Consider the following 15,969-nt stretch of genomic DNA (forward strand, 5'->3'; position numbering starts at 1 on the left):
ACTTGTTCTACATAAGTTTTTTAAAAGTTTTTTTTATCTCAAACTTTTTATTTAAACTTTTTCAAAGATCTCTATTATTTCAATCTTATTAAAAACATCAAGTATTTAAAACCAAGATATTAAAAAAAAATCTAAAATTAATATATCTTACCTCTTTAAAAATGTTAAATTACCCCAATCTTGGTAAATCTCTATCAAGGAACAAGAAGAAAAAGAAAAGAAGATGATGTTGATGAAAAGAGATATGAAAATAGTCTCTTAAGATATTAATGGTGTTCAATAATTGGTAAAAATGTACGAAATTGCAGCTGAATGATCTTGCTGTTAGTCTTCCTAACGTAACGCATATATGACTTTTTTTTTTTAACCAATCACTGATTCGAACTGCTTGACCGGGAATGTTTCAGATAGTATTAAAGAAGTGCAGATCGATTAATTAATTAAGATCTCTCGATTTTACGCGCCTTGTTTTGAACAGAGCCGGCGAATTAAGCGGAGAACGATTTCAGACTGTCGTTTTAATTGTCACATGTGTCCATTTATACGAACCAGCCCCTTCCAGAGTAACGAGTTTCTTGCATTCCGCAGACTTATGGAAACGATGATGATAATTACGCTTTAATCCGAAGGATTAGATGTATTTAGGATGAAAAAATACTTTGGTCTTCGAACAGGAAGTAAATTCGTGAATTTATTTATTTTTTAAAATTTTAATTTTGAAAAATTAAGAAAAAAATTATTGATTAAATAGTTGAAATTGAATTTAATCAATTTTGAATTATATCAATAATTGAAGAAGAATCAATGTGTTGTTGCAGTGTTGAAAGAAAAAACGAAGAAAAAATATCCTGATTTCTGGAAAGAAATAAAATGAAATGAAAAAAAAAAGAAAAATTATTAATTTTAATGAAAGAAAAAACAGAGGAAATAGAAATATTCATTTAATAGTATTGAATTTCATAATATCTTTGAAATCCTTTTTTTAATTTTTGGAACTACATAATATTTTGAAAAAAAAATTACACAAATGCAAAGAGAAGAAATATTTCATCATTATCAATTTCATATCAATATCATCATAAAAGATGTTAATGCGAAAATATTAAAAAGAAGAGAAGTACAATTGAAGAGCATTTTAATATAGAAATTTAAAAAGAAATAAAGAGAGCACATCAATTTAAAGATATTGAAAAAAAGAAAAATTAAATTAAAGAATATTTGCAAAAAAAATTAAAAAAGAAAATAAAGAAATTTAAATAATTCTACTATTCTTATTTTTATCTCATTAATGAAATTATTTTTTTCATCAATTAAGGAATCTCTTTTTCTTAACTTACGATTTCTATCTTTTTATTCTCCATAACTTATAAGGTAACTTATAATTTATAGGTATAAGGTAACTCAAGAATATATTTCATGATACACCATAACGGAAGATACAAACTAGCAATCGTATTGGATTTTATGATAATGAAAACTGATAAACCTGATAAACTATATATCACTGCTTGCTCTATAAGATGAAAATTGAAACATGTAAAATTGACGAATAGGAATATATAATCATAAAAACTGTGTTTACAGTTATTATGATTGAAGCAGGATCCAACCGCTATTTAAAATCTTGTATGTAAATAAGTATTATTCCTCAAATTTCTGAATTTTTGATACTTCTTGATATATTTACATTATATTGTGATTGTGATAAAAATATGAAGAAAAAAAGATAAATTTAAGAAAAATTAAAAAATCTAAAAAATTAAAAATTAGAAGTAATTATAAAAAATTGGAAAAATTAATGAATAATAAAAGCATCTAAAATAATTAATATTGAAAAGAATTAAAATTAATAATTAATAATTAATAATTTTTTAATCATAAATATAAATTGTGTAAAATTATTAAAAAAAATATATAATAATGCATATTAAATTTTCTATAGTTTTTATTCTTCTATTAATCTATATTCTTTATATATAATAAAGTTTATATATTTCACTAACAAAGAAGTCATGGGTTTTTCTCAATGAATCTATCATTTTATCGTTTTTCTTAGACCTATTAATTATAGCCATAAAAAGAGAGAAAAAAAATAAAAAAGAAAGAAAAAGAAGTATTTCATCTAATCGTAAATCTGTTATTAGGTTTATCAATACCTGACTCTTGTCTTAATTATTGTTAAACGTCAGGATAATGGAGAGCAATTAAATGAAGATAAATTCTCTTCGATAATTTTTATCAATCAACTATAGAAAATAATCTTCTAATTTTAAATGAAACAAAACTTTTTAAACGTGGAAAAAGATTAATAGGAGATTCTAGATATTTATTATTTTTTAATAATTGAATTTTAAAGAAAATCAGCAAAATATTATAAAATAAACATTATTATTTCAAAAAAAGAATTATTTTTAATTACATTGTAAATTTGGATTTATGATAATTTATTTGAATGAATTTGTGTAGATTTTCTGAAACTAGATTAAAACGAAGTATAATATATATATATATATATAAGAAATTATGAAATTCTGAATATGATTAAAATTTTTTTAGAATTTTTTGATTAAGATATGAAGAAATTGTAATGTAATGTTTACATCTAAAAGTAAGGGATGATTAGAATTATTTATAACATAACGCGATTCAATGAAATTTTCTTCGTGATTATGCTATTTCTATTAAGAATGTATGACTCATATCAGGTTAAACAAGTTACGTCGTTCATTGATAAATGAACAGAACTAAACATTTATCGGTAATTTTAAATTCAAAATGTTTTATATATATATATAATTATATTGAAAAATATAAATATAAATAAAAATATTAGCATTGAATGTCATTAGTCTTTTTTTGAAATATTGAAAAATGAAATACTATATATTGAAGAAATATATAGAATATATTGATATTTTTTATCATTTTAATGCATAATAAGTTGTTAAATAACACAAAATATAAGAATTAAAACCTTCATCTAAAGTTAATCTCTTCTTTTTTTAAAACATAAATGACATATAATATTAAAATTCTTAATTGAATCTAGTTTATTATATAATTATAACTTTTTAGATATAAAAGAATAGTACTTACTTTTTGATGAAACAATTTTTTTATATACAAGTAATTGTAACAATAGTTTAACTTTATGAAAACTGAAAAATTCGAATTTTTCATTCAGCTCCATAAGCTAAGAATATTTGAACATATACACGTAATTGAACTACACTATTTTGCTTTATATTTTATTATTTATATATTTATAATTTATATATTAATATATTTTTATTATATAATTTAATGTAAAAAAATTTTTAATTCTTAAAATGTACGATAATTTTATATATAATTTTACATATAATTTTATATATACATGACACATATAACATCAAAATCAAAATTACGAAACCGTTGATTTCAAAGGTAAACATAAAAGTCCTGTATCATGAGAAGGAAGAAGGAGAATCTCAGAAAAATAAATGAAATTTATAATAATATAAGATGAATATATATTAAATTCTTTTTTATTTATGAAATAATTTTTATTAAAATTTGTGAAAATTATTATAAAATAAATCTATACTATGATATACTCAGATAAAATGTTTTATTTCAAATATTTCAATTATATAATTCAATATTTCAATTTATACATCCAATTTTGAACGACTTTTCAAATTTTTCTCAAATTTTATAGAAATTCAATAGAATATTAAAGAGTATGTACATATGTCTTATAACAAAACAACTTGATTATTATAACAAATAATTAATAAATATATATGATATAATAAATTTTTAAATTTTCTATTTTTATTCTATTAAAAATTTATATTTATAGAGAATGTTATATTAGAAGTTAATATAACATTAATAAATTTTATTAAAAAATTGAATCTTCTAAAATACAAACATATTCGATACTTCATTTCTTGAGAATATTAGTTGGATTTCTTGATGAATTAATTGACCGTTAAAGAAGAACTGGAAATGGTGGTCACAGTTTCTAGAAAAATAATTAAAAAGATGCCCGATGCCGATCGAAGCGCGAGTCACAGATAAATTGAAACTGGTTTCAACTGCCCACTAGTAGTTTGATCTGGGACTTACCAAGTCTCCCAAGAAGCACCTTAAGCTATCCTCTTTCTTCTATAGAAACTTTTCTCAAATATTTGAACAACTCTTTTCAAATATTTTCTATTCTATCTTTTTTTCAAAATTTTAAATTTTCGATAAAAATAAAACTAAAATTAATTTCAAAAAAACTTTTTCAATAAAGACTCTAAAATATTTCAAGTATAAATTATATAATTCATATGAAAAGAAAATGAAGAAATATATATTTAAAGAAATTATGAGAATCTTAATTTTCTTTACTTTCATTAGAAAAGAAATGGCTGATAAGTAATTTAAGAATTGAAAAAAAATTAAAAATTGTAAATTTTAGTTTCGAATTCTAACAATAAATTTCCATTCCTGCTGCTCGATTGTCTTGCTGTTAATTGTAACTACTTGATTCTTCATTGGATAAACAAGAGGAGAGACTGAAAATAATTGCTGCCTCTCTTAACATCGTTTTCTTTCACACACATTATTTTATTAACCCCTGCAAAATACACAACAAAGCTTGAATAAATATTCTGTTACATTCTATACTATAAGAAAACTATGTGAAAACAGTAAAGTATAAGTATTACAAACATCACATTAATTAATTAATTAAAATATTTTAAATTACACACTCAAGTTATAAATATAAATTATCTTGTGAAATGAATTATCATAAAACATTGAATATTGTACTCAATATTGTATTAAGTTGTAAAAATATTTTTTATGTTCAGAAGTAACTAAAATAGCCTTTTTAGCAGAACATCATGTTTTATTAAATTTTATTTAATTACTTGTGCGCAATAACAATTTGCAATGCAAATTTATAATTTTATATTATTATTGAAAGAAATATTTTTATTTAATTTATAAAAAAAAAGAAATATATATATATATATATTATATTATAAATATATATATTATAATTTTTTTGATCGATTTTCGAAAAATATATTTTTATAAAGTAATTTATAATAACATAATAATTTATAATTAAATACTTTTTAATTTATAATTAAGAATTTTTTTAAGTGAAGTTTTTTTTGGTATTATTTTGATATTATAAATATTTTATTAATTATTTTAATTCTTTCATCATGTTTCATTATTGTTAATATGTGAAATAATGTCTATAATAACTTTTTAAAACTTTTCTTATTTCATTGAATAATAAAAAAAATTAGAAACTGGCAGTTTAGGAACAAGATTTAAATGGAAGACATTTGATTAACTAAATATTCACTAAGTTAAGTGTTTTTTTTTATAACACAATATTGTCTGAAATTAACATGTTCAAATAATTTTTTTCCCAGCTCAACTGGTTAAATATTAAGATTATTTTAAACATTTGATACAATAAAAAGTAATATATTTTTTTTTCGAAATCTAACTAAAATTAAATTAAAACAATGATATGTAAATATTGATAATTAAATTTTCCTATTCATTTTTTGAACATGTCTATTATTTTTTCTATAAAGATCTACTTCATAGATTTTTTTGTAATTTTATATATATATTTATAACTTATAAAATTAAATACGGAATGTTTAAAATCTACAAATTTCAAGACACAACTGATTAATTAAAAATGAAGAAAAAAAATTAAACTTTGCTAATATTGATATCTTCCATGATATCTATATCATCAGAACTAACACCGAAAATGTACTTTCTTGGAGCGGTAGTAGCATCCTTTAATATATCATTTGAATTGGTATCCGAAATTTGCATTTGTCTGCGATGTATTCGTTTTGCTATTATAGGAAAAAACAGATTGAGATCCAGCTCAATTTTTTGTTTTTTAAACATCTGCTTCAAACAGAAGCTAAGGAATAATCCAATAATGAATGTCATCAAAAATCCAAGTGGACAATACCACATATAAGAAAGCCGATACAGATAAAAATAAGAATCATCCGATTTCCTAAAATAAAATAAAAAAACAAAAACATTTTTATTATATTTTTTCAGAAATTTAATATGAGAATTTCAAGATTACTTAAGATAAATTCATTACTTACAATTCTGTTTGTAAGATAGAAATGGTTGTATTTGAACAACCTATATTAGTAACTGGTAATGTTGGTGGTGTAGGTCTGGGTTGTCCAAATGCAATCCAAAATAAAAATATTAGGGATACAATAGTAGCCGTTACGGATCCTGTTTCTGTAGCTGTTTCTGTAAGCATTCCGAGTGTAAAAAGACCAAGAAGTGGACCACCCACTACTCCAAATATTGTTAAACCAGCCTATAATATTAATATAAATAAAATTCATTTAAATAAAATATGAAAGATATTTATAATATTTATAATATAATCTTTTAATATAATAATGCATAAGAATGAATACTTGTAAAACACCACCCAATAATTGTGCTAAAAACGCTAAAGCAATAGATATAATTCCATAAATAAAGGCAAGTAACTTTGCCAAAGTTGTGGACATGGTTAGAGAAAATTCCTTATGACAACATTTTTTATATGTTGGTTTTATATAATCTTCTAATGTTACCGCTGCTAAAGAATTCAATGCTGCTGAGATAGTGCTGAGACCAGCACTAAAAATACCTAAAGAAAAAAAGTATAAAAATGTGATTATTTAAATTTTATTAAAATGTTATTCTTTTTGACATGTGTCATTAACATATATTAACATATTGTACATATTAATATTTAATATTAAGATAAGAAATATAATTTGTCTAAAACTTTATAAAAATTTTACCTGCTATAAAAAGACCAGCTAAACCAGGTTTATCAGACATGGTATCCATAACATACAATGGCATTAACATGTCTGTAGATGATATTCTTTTTTGAAGTAATGGATCACACTTGTAATATTTACTATATATTGCTAATCCTGAGAAACACGTAGTTATTGAAAGTAAAGATAAAATTGGCCATGACAACCAAAGTGCTTTTTGTGCTGCTTTTATGTCTCTAAAAATATTGTGTAAATTAATAATATTTCTTATTTTATTCATTACAATACTTACTTCACTGTTAGCATACGTTGCACTTGAACTTGATTTACACCATATAGTGACAAAAATGTACATAAGCCTCCAAAAATAAGTGACCACCAAGTATGTCGAACTGTGGGATCTATAGAAATACTAAGAAAATAGTTTATTTTTAAATTTCTTAAAAAAATATAAATTTTTCATTGTATAATTAATATACATATACCTGTCAAATTGAATTCGATTCCCTTCTTGAGCTATTTCCCAGATTCTTCTTAAACTTCCAGCTTCATTAGCAGCTGTGATAATAATAACAAAAACAGAAATAAACATAAGCAATCCTTGGAATACATCTGTAATTAAGACAGCTTTAATGCCTCCTATACTTGAATAGAAAGCACAGACTAATCCAATGATAATAATACTGCCAGTTTTAGAAATTCCTGTTGTAGCCTCCAATGCTAAAGCAGGAGCATAAAGTACAACACCTGAATACAAAAGTAGCTGTAGCCAGTATACAAAACTAGCTAATGTTCTAGCTTTTACTCCAAAACGTTTTTCTAAATACTAGAGAAGAGAAAAATATAACTTATATACACATATGTATAATTTCTTATTATTATTAAAATTATGTAAATACAATAATAATACAAACCTCATAAGCACTTGTTGCTTGGAGTTTAAAAAATACTGGTAAAAATCCATAACAAACAAGAGGAGTTCCTATAAGATATGATAAATTAATTACTACAAATTGTGTTCCATATGTGTAATTTTCTGCAGAAACCCCTAACAAGGTAATTGCAGACATGAAAGAAACAACTAATGCTACACCCACAGGAAGAATGCTCATAGATCTGCTGGCAATGAAATATTCCTATCAGAAAACATAATTTTGTTTTGTTTCAATTAAATATTATTTCAAAATTTTAAAAGAATAATAAATATACCTCTATAGTTTTCTGTCGGCCACCACTGAATCTGTAGTAAATACCTATACCCATACTTATACATAATGTAACTGCTATGACCAGATAGTCTTCCCATTGTAGTGTTCCTATTTTTTCCATACTATTATTCTATTAATTCAAGAAAAAAATCTATCAATCTTAAATATATTATATAGTAAATTATATCAACTAATGGATAACATTACTAAAGAAAGAAATATACTCAATATATTATCAATTATATCAGTTTAAAAATAAATTGCCTTTGTCAAGTATCATATCTTTATAGCATATTATTAAGTATTATTTGCTAATATTATCTATAGAAGTAAGATTAGATCAAATTACTTAAATTTTCATTACATTTATTTCTTTTAATTTAAGCAAAATTTAAATACCAATAAAATTATTTAAAAAACAATAAATATGATAATCATCAAAAAAAGTTTACTATTTATTTCTTATCTATTTTATAATAATAAAAAATTAATTTATATAATATAATTATATACTATATATAACTATAATATAATTATAATCATCTAAGATAATTATAATCATCTAAGAATCTTATCATAGTTAGAGAGACAATATTCAACATGTAATACTATTCGTTTGGTTGTGTAATTACTGGAACATCTTATCAATCGCTTAAGTCTTATGATTCTACTTTATGAATAATTTAAATCATAGTTTTTAATTATATTGAGAATCTTTCAAACAATAATTTATGCTTTTATAAAAAATAGTGCACTATTAATACAATAATGATGAAAAAATAACGTTGACGAATATACTCGTAAACTTACCAGGAGCGTGGCAACGTCGTCCACCGATATAATGAATAAAAATGTTTTGCCACACGGATCAATCTTGATCCGCGTCGCGATTCTGACCTTCTTTAATTGTCGATAGTGGATTTCAATGCGCTCTTTCGAAAAAATGGTCATATATAGTATTTAGAGAGAACACGTGGGAAACATGGGCAAGCGTAAACAATAGCATAAGGGTACACAACATGTAGACATCAGAATTATAGAATATTTTCATATTATTTTGAAATTTTGATATTACAATTATTTCGAAATTATTTATAAAATAATAAATAATAAAATTTATTACGATTTTATTAAAATTCTCTATTAAATTTTCTTAAGTTAGATAGATTTTTATATTAAAGATTTATTAAAAAAACCATATCCTGACAAAAAAAATTACGTGTGAATATCTATAGCAATGTCTTGTGAATATATGTAGCAAATCTAAAAGTTTAATAACAAGTTTAATAATAGATATGAAATTTATTTGTAGATAATATTGAAAATATTTTTAGTTAATTAAAAAAATTGTACATTAAAATTTTTTTATTTTAAATATGTATTAAAAAAATTTAAAAATTATATCTATATTGAGAATCACTGTTCTCCGCTTTTGAATTATTAGATTCATATATAACAGAGCAAAGGTAACTCTTATTTAAATAATTAATGCTTTTAAAAACAAATGCATTTGTTTAATAATATTAGTCATTTTATTTATTTATTTATATGTTTTTAAATAATAATAATTATAGCAATAAAATTCATTTCGTATAATATTTAAAAATTTCCAATATAATGATTATTTATATTTATGTTATATAAAAATTATATAACATATATTTCACTAGTAAAAACTATTATTTTCAATTAAATAAATATTCAATGAATAGAATAATGAAATCTTAATATAATCTAAATATAAATACTAATTTTTAAATATTGATTTTAATAATTTAATAAAAATTATTTTAATATTAATTCTAAAAATTAATAAAATCAAATATAAATAATAATTAAAAATTAATTGGAAGCATTCATATTAAAAATATATTAAATTTTCAACATTAAGAAAGTTTATAAAAAAATGTTTTAAATGCAGGTGGTGCAATTATTTAGAATGAAAGTACCTTCGTAATGGCTGACTAACAAATGCTTGTTTCACTGATTTGTTTAATTGTCAACTCATGGAGATTTTTATCTCGATTACTGATTGATGATCGACCTCTCGTAGTGTAAGTAATCGATTGTTTGAAATGGCGGATTACAATGATAAATGTACAGAAGATTGTTCATTTGATTACAGTGAGGATAAACAAAAAGGTGTATGTTTAATTAAAGAAGAGTAAGTAAATATTATTATTTTTATTTAAATTTTTTAGTTTTTTAAAAAATTATTGCAATATATTATGACTATATATTGGATAACCTCAATTTATAAAAACCGCATGGTATTTTATTATTTATAAACATTTAAATTGAATTATATTATGAAATTAAATTATTTTTTCCTGGATAAAAGTATTTAATTTTATTTTTTAAAAAAATTATTTATTAATACTATAATTAATTTTAAAAATATTTCAGATTTATTATAGAAGATCATATAAGACTTTTAAGTGAAAAGTGTTTAACTGAAACTGATAAACAAAAAGTTTTAAATAATACAACTAATATAAATGATGATACTTCTTTATTAGACGAACCTCCAACCAAAAAGTTTAAAAATGATGATAAAAAAGAAAAACTTAAAGGGCAAAATAAAGCAAGACCACCTCCATTTAAGACACAGCGTGAATTAAATCTATGTCCATGGATAGCAGATCAAGCAGTAGATGAGCCTGAAAAGAAATGTGATAATAAACGGTGTATATTTTTGCATGATAGAATTGAATATTTAAAAATTAAGCCGGATGATATTTCAGATGAATGCCATCTTTTTGAACTCAGTGGCAGATGCCTATGGGGCACTACTTGTAGAATGGGTTCTAAACATTTAACAAAAGATGGTTTAAATATTATTGACAAGGAAAAAGAGAAAGAATTTAAAAAGAGACTTCCATTTACAAAAAATCATTTAAATAAAGATATTCAAATTTTATTAAGAAAACATAAATATAATTTCTACAAAGCTGAAAAAATTGTTAAAACAAATGAACATTCTAAAAAAAAATTAGGAATAGAAAGTGTTAAACAAATTGAAGGATCCTCAAATAAAAATAAGTTAAATATAAAAGACAATTTAATATTAAATGTTTCCACTAATGAAACTAAGAATGAAATTTCTAAAAGTCAAAATACAGAAAAAAGAATTGGTCCTATTGAAGATTATGATTTAATAAAATGTAGAAATTCTGAAAAAAAAACAATTGATTGGAAAAATAAGATATTTTTAAGTCCTTTAACAACAGTAGGCAATTTACCATTCAGAAGAATCTGTAAAGAATATGGAGCAGATATAACTTGTGGAGAAATGGCTTTGGCACCAAGAATATTGAAAGGAGCCCATGAAGAATGGGCATTGGTGAAAAGACATGAATCTGAAGATATTTTTGGTATACAGTTATGTGGAAATAATCCAGGAGTATTAACAAGATGTGCACAATTGCTAAATGAACAAATTGATGTAGACTTTATTGATTTGAATCTAGGTTGTCCTATAGATCTAATTTATAGACAAGGAGGAGGCAGTGGTATGCTGAATCGATTAAATGTTCTAGAAACTGTTGTAAAATCTCTTAATCAAGTTATGAATATACCTTTAACTGTAAAAACTAGGACAGGCGTATATATAGACAAACCTATTGCACATACTTTGATGCCAAAATTTCGTGATTGGGGTGTGTCCATGATTACTGTGAGTAAGTTAAGTGTATTTTAAATTGTTATAAAATTATAATTAATTATCTTAAAAGATATTTATTATTAATAACAAATGAATATAGGTACATGGAAGATCTCGTGAACAGAGGTATACTAAATTGGCTGATTGGGATTATATAGAAAAGTGCGCGAAAATAGCACATCCTATTCCAGTTTATGGGAATGGAGATATTTTATCTTTTGATGATTATCAAAGAATTCAAGATACATATAGTTCCATTTATGGTGTCACCATAGGTCGTGGTGCACTAATAAAGCCATGGATATTCACAGAAATAAAAGAAAAAAAATTGATTGATATATCAAGTACAGAAAGGTTTGAAATCTTAAAAAAATATTCTAAATATGGTCTTGAACATTGGGGTTCGGACACCCGTGGTGTTGAAACAACAAGAAGATTTATGCTGGAATGGATATCTTTTTTACATAGGTAATTTTGAGATACTATAAGTAATTATTATATATAAGATATTAAATTGTATTTTTAATTACAGGTACATTCCTGTTGGAATATTAGAAAGACCACCGCAAAGAATAAATGAGAGACCTCCATTTTATAAAGGCCGCGATGATATGGAAACATTAATGGCTAGTTCGAACTGTGCAGATTGGATTAAATTATCGTAAATATATTTTCATTTATCATCTTATATATATAATATTATAAAAGTATAATATTATACTTAATGTATTATATAATTTTTTTTTTGTTTTTTTTTTTTTTTTTTTAACTTATATATTATTTTCAGAGAAATGTTATTAGGAAAAGTACCCAAAGGATTTCATTTCTTACCAAAACACAAAGCGAATTCATGGAAATAATATGTCACGTAAACAAAATAATTTTATATCATAATATTCTTTTCCTTATTTTAATAAATATTCATAGCACGGAATAAATTTTAGGTGAAAAAATGAAAAATTTTCTTTATTTTTTTAAGCACTTAACCATACAAACAAAAATAAAATAAATAACTTTGATGAACAGATAATACAGATTATAATTTTATATAATATGCATAATTTCAATTGCTTCAGCAAATGATTGATCAATTAAATAGTGGTAAAAAAAATTGATATTTTCACTCTTTAATCATTAACCTTTCTGCTCCATCTATAGTTTCAAAATAGAGATTAATAATGATCAGTTATATCTCCGAGAACAGAAACTGGCCACATGCAATCACAACCACTGGCAATCTGTTTGACGAAAGGTTCCCAACATTCGTTATCCCATCGCCGTCTTACCAATAATAGCGTTTTGCTTCTTTGCACGCAATGAAAACCACTATGCACGCATTTCTGAAATAAATATTTGCTATTTAATAAAGAAAAAACAAAAAATCTCCAACACTTATATATAATCTTCCAAATTTGGCAAAAAGGTTAGCAAATAATTAATGTATTTTAAAATATTTTATTCATATAATATATGAATATTTGAATCATTTTTTCCAGGTTCAAGAATCATCTGAAGGACTAAATTATATACTACAATATTCTATGAATGAAAGCTTCTATTCTAGATTTTAGGTAATTTTTCTTAAACTATCGAAAATCAATTTTCTTATTTTTTATCTACCTGTTTTGATAGATTTACAGCACGCCGCAAATTATCTAACAAATTATAACTTTTACAGTAGATTTCATGATAATAGGGCGGTTGATATTCGTATTCAGAATCATCTAGTTGCACTTTTTTTGTTATAGTTTCACATAGACTATGATACTCCTATAGGCAAAATATAGAATATTAGATCTCGTTTATTTTTATTTATTAAATATAATATAACTGACAGGCAACAAATTTCTGTTGTCTCGGTTAAGAGAACGTTGATGATTCTGCTTATTTTTAATGAAATCTTCTTCAAGAAAATAAGATGTATCTTGTATTAGAGGAAAATGTAATTGGGGATATAAATGTATAATATCCATTGGTTTTAATTCTTGAGAACTTCTATTGCACTTCTTGCAGACGTCGTAACAATCTTGCGCCATCACAGTTAAACCTGCGAACTATAAAGTTCTTAAATTATAAAAATAATTAAGCTTTATATATTTTTCTGTAACTAATTAACAATTTTTTAATTTTTTCTAATTTTTCTTCTATTATTTTATTCAGTAAAAAATATGAAATAGAATATATTAGCATTACGCATTCAATCTTTTTTTTTAATATTCAAAAAGAAAATATAAGAATTGCATAGTAGTAGAATTATCTATAAATATGGCGGCATGATATTTGGAATAATAGTAATTTTTGTAACAAAAAAAAATGTTTTGAGTCAAATTTACTTGAATCAAATCTACTAGAAACTGTGAGCTGTGAGCCAATAATAATCGACGATCTTTCGTTTTACATTATTAAACAACTGATTCATTCTACTTCCATTCCCACTTGGCAGAACCCTCCGCATACGATTTATGCTTTATCAAGTTTGATGGGTCTCTAATGCTGACTCCGACAATGCTTGAATTTTAACGATGACGTAATATAACGTCACGAAATGTCATCAAAAATTTATGGTATCATCGTTTTTATTTTAATTACATTTAATTTTATAGATTAATATTTGATCAAAAAAAATTCTTATTTAAAAAAATGCATATTGTCATTGCATAGAAGTAATTTTTAAAATATATATTCTTGAAATTTATATTACATTATTTGCGCAAAATGGTTGAAGTATATTAAATCAGTTCAATGAAAATCATTAATTGAAATTTAAAAGGGATTAAACGAGCTAGTCTCGTGATCAATTGGATAGTGATGTCAGAAATCAACGTGACGTGTTGATGAATCTTTGAAGACGATGATACTCTCGCGAAAAATAGAGTATGAACCGGTCAGCAAGGTCGATTGTGATTGAGCTGATGTGCTTCGCGTTGTATGATATAAATTGGTCTTCCCCGTGCCGATCTCTGTAGAGTACTGCCTTTAAATTGACAGTGGAATAATACTCATTTAATAAAAATAGAGGGAAAAATTTGGAGATAAGAGATTCATCAAATTTCGATAAATTAATATTAAATGCAAACTTAATAATTGTAAGATGTTAAGCTAATTCCTTCTATAAATGATTCTTTTTCGTTGTACGATCATAAATAGAAAAAATTTTAAATATTATATCAAATTTCCCTTCATGTTTGTAGTTAACATTAATTTCTTCTAAGCTAAAGATTTTCAAAACTAAAACAGCAAAAGAATCCATTCTTGTCTTATAATCATTTCTTCTCTCCGTATAATATTTGTTATACTTTAATAAGATTCATCGTCGAATAACTAAAATTAAAATTAAATTAACACTTTCAGGAAGGGGCCAGGGGCGATTGTCAGCACGGACCGCTATCAAACATATACTCCACGCGGTGGCATGTCGGTGTGTGGTAGGTACTTATCCAATTGACAGTGCCCCCGTCTGACATAGTTCAGTCGTCGACGAACTGAAGATGATCTGACTGCGTTTCTACCAACAGTGATGTTTTTGCGATTCTATTCTTCTGATGAATTACGTTCTTCTACCGTGTGCTTCTTCTAATCATATAAACACATCATATCAAAAATAAATAGTGAAGGGAAGATTGAAATATTGACACATAAAAAATCGACATAATGATTCCTGTAAACGTGTCCAGAGACATCGTGTTTTGGTTTACTGGTCTAGTGAGAACAAACAACGCGGTCAAGGTTGATCGTTGTCAGTGAACCAATTCTTTTTCTGGCTATCAATAGACGAGCTGTGAAATCGGTTGACCCGACAGCTTCCTTTTGGAATAAACATATATTCAACGTGAGGAGAAATGCGAGTGAATCAATGCAATTGACATGGCAGCCGACTTGTATGCGAATGGATCTGTGAAGTCAACGTCCGACAGGTGAGATATAAGTAGATAAGAAATAACTTAAGATAAGGTTGTTACTATTTCTTGTATACTTTGGTGTTTGATGGTTGATTAATGATGAGGATCGTCTGAAAATGAAGAGATTTGTATTTATAATTTATATTTCAAATTAGCAATTATTATCAGTAATAATATAGAAAATTTAATATTAATGGAACTATTTTATTTCATGTTCAATATTAAATATAATTAGAGGATTATGAATTACAAAAAAATTAGACATTTATTTAGGATCTATAATTGTTTAATTTTTTGCATTTGAAATGGCAATTTTTAGGCATGGTATATGTTTTTGACACAAATATTTAATTTCGACAATACGGAATACCGAT

The 15,969-nt window shown here is 24.2% G+C and overlaps 5 protein-coding genes across 17 annotated transcripts in view; 2 read left to right on the plus strand and 3 right to left on the minus strand.

Moving 5' to 3' along the window:
- The window catches only part of LOC105735092 (sodium-coupled monocarboxylate transporter 1), a 7,517-nt gene extending 7,002 nt beyond the window's left edge, over positions 1 to 515 (minus strand). For 2 of the 3 annotated variants that reach the window (XM_086917344.1, XM_086917343.1), the window contains exon 1: positions 152 to 512. The gene's annotated coding sequence lies outside the window, so the exon portion shown is untranslated. Of the gene's footprint in view, positions 1 to 151 lie in introns of all 3 variants that reach the window. The other variant, XM_086917342.1, reaches the window with a different exon arrangement.
- The window catches only part of Dus3 (Dihydrouridine synthase 3), a 27,126-nt gene extending 14,470 nt beyond the window's left edge, over positions 1 to 12,656 (plus strand). Inside the window, exons 2-8 of one of the 4 annotated variants that reach the window (XM_086917336.1) lie at positions 9,954 to 10,086; positions 10,158 to 10,196; positions 10,439 to 10,704; positions 10,777 to 11,708; positions 11,797 to 12,164; positions 12,229 to 12,357; positions 12,484 to 12,656. In XM_086917336.1, coding sequence (XP_086773462.1) covers positions 10,004 to 10,086; positions 10,158 to 10,196; positions 10,439 to 10,704; positions 10,777 to 11,708; positions 11,797 to 12,164; positions 12,229 to 12,357; positions 12,484 to 12,556 — 1,890 coding nt within the window. In that variant the 5' untranslated portion in view covers positions 9,954 to 10,003 and the 3' untranslated portion in view covers positions 12,557 to 12,656. Of the gene's footprint in view, positions 1 to 9,483; positions 9,499 to 9,953; positions 10,197 to 10,438; positions 11,709 to 11,796; positions 12,165 to 12,228; positions 12,358 to 12,483 lie in introns of those variants that run through there. The other 3 variants (XM_086917335.1, XM_086917334.1, XM_012484926.3) reach the window with 3 other exon arrangements.
- On the minus strand, positions 4,579 to 9,106 carry LOC100864230 (putative sodium-dependent multivitamin transporter). The gene is made up of 9 exons (XM_012484921.3): positions 8,843 to 9,106; positions 8,034 to 8,162; positions 7,739 to 7,960; positions 7,310 to 7,650; positions 7,117 to 7,236; positions 6,843 to 7,060; positions 6,468 to 6,685; positions 6,138 to 6,364; positions 4,579 to 6,040 (listed from the first exon to the last, which is right to left on the minus strand). Exons 1-9 carry the CDS (start codon positions 8,981 to 8,983, stop codon positions 5,719 to 5,721), a joined length of 1,938 nt encoding a protein of 645 aa, XP_012340375.2. The 5' UTR covers positions 8,984 to 9,106; the 3' UTR covers positions 4,579 to 5,718.
- LOC105735093 (uncharacterized) overlaps positions 12,635 to 15,969 on the minus strand; it is a 9,454-nt gene continuing 6,119 nt past the window's right edge. For 2 of the 3 annotated variants that reach the window (XM_086917347.1, XM_012484939.3), the window contains exons 2-4: positions 13,532 to 13,750; positions 13,317 to 13,466; positions 12,635 to 13,036 (exon numbers count right to left, since the gene is read on the minus strand). In XM_086917347.1, coding sequence (XP_086773473.1) covers positions 12,869 to 13,036; positions 13,317 to 13,466; positions 13,532 to 13,732 — 519 coding nt within the window. In that variant the 5' untranslated portion in view covers positions 13,733 to 13,750 and the 3' untranslated portion in view covers positions 12,635 to 12,868. Of the gene's footprint in view, positions 13,037 to 13,316; positions 13,467 to 13,531; positions 13,751 to 14,029; positions 14,155 to 15,969 lie in introns of those variants that run through there. The other variant, XM_086917346.1, reaches the window with a different exon arrangement.
- Positions 12,783 to 15,969, plus strand: part of LOC100866103 (serine/threonine-protein kinase OSR1) — a 15,938-nt gene continuing 12,751 nt past the window's right edge. For 3 of the 6 annotated variants that reach the window (XM_012484929.3, XM_086917340.1, XM_086917341.1), the window contains exons 1-3: positions 12,980 to 13,119; positions 13,193 to 13,267; positions 15,048 to 15,610. In XM_012484929.3, coding sequence (XP_012340383.1) covers positions 15,561 to 15,610 — 50 coding nt within the window. In that variant the 5' untranslated portion in view covers positions 12,980 to 13,119; positions 13,193 to 13,267; positions 15,048 to 15,560. Of the gene's footprint in view, positions 12,798 to 12,979; positions 13,120 to 13,192; positions 13,268 to 15,047; positions 15,611 to 15,969 lie in introns of those variants that run through there. The other 3 variants (XM_086917338.1, XM_086917337.1, XM_086917339.1) reach the window with 3 other exon arrangements.

Source organism: Apis florea, unplaced genomic scaffold, assembly GCF_048593485.1.
Source record: "Apis florea isolate Af1SG1 unplaced genomic scaffold, ASM4859348v1 contig_2201_pilon, whole genome shotgun sequence".
NCBI lineage: Eukaryota > Metazoa > Arthropoda > Insecta > Hymenoptera > Apidae > Apis > Apis florea.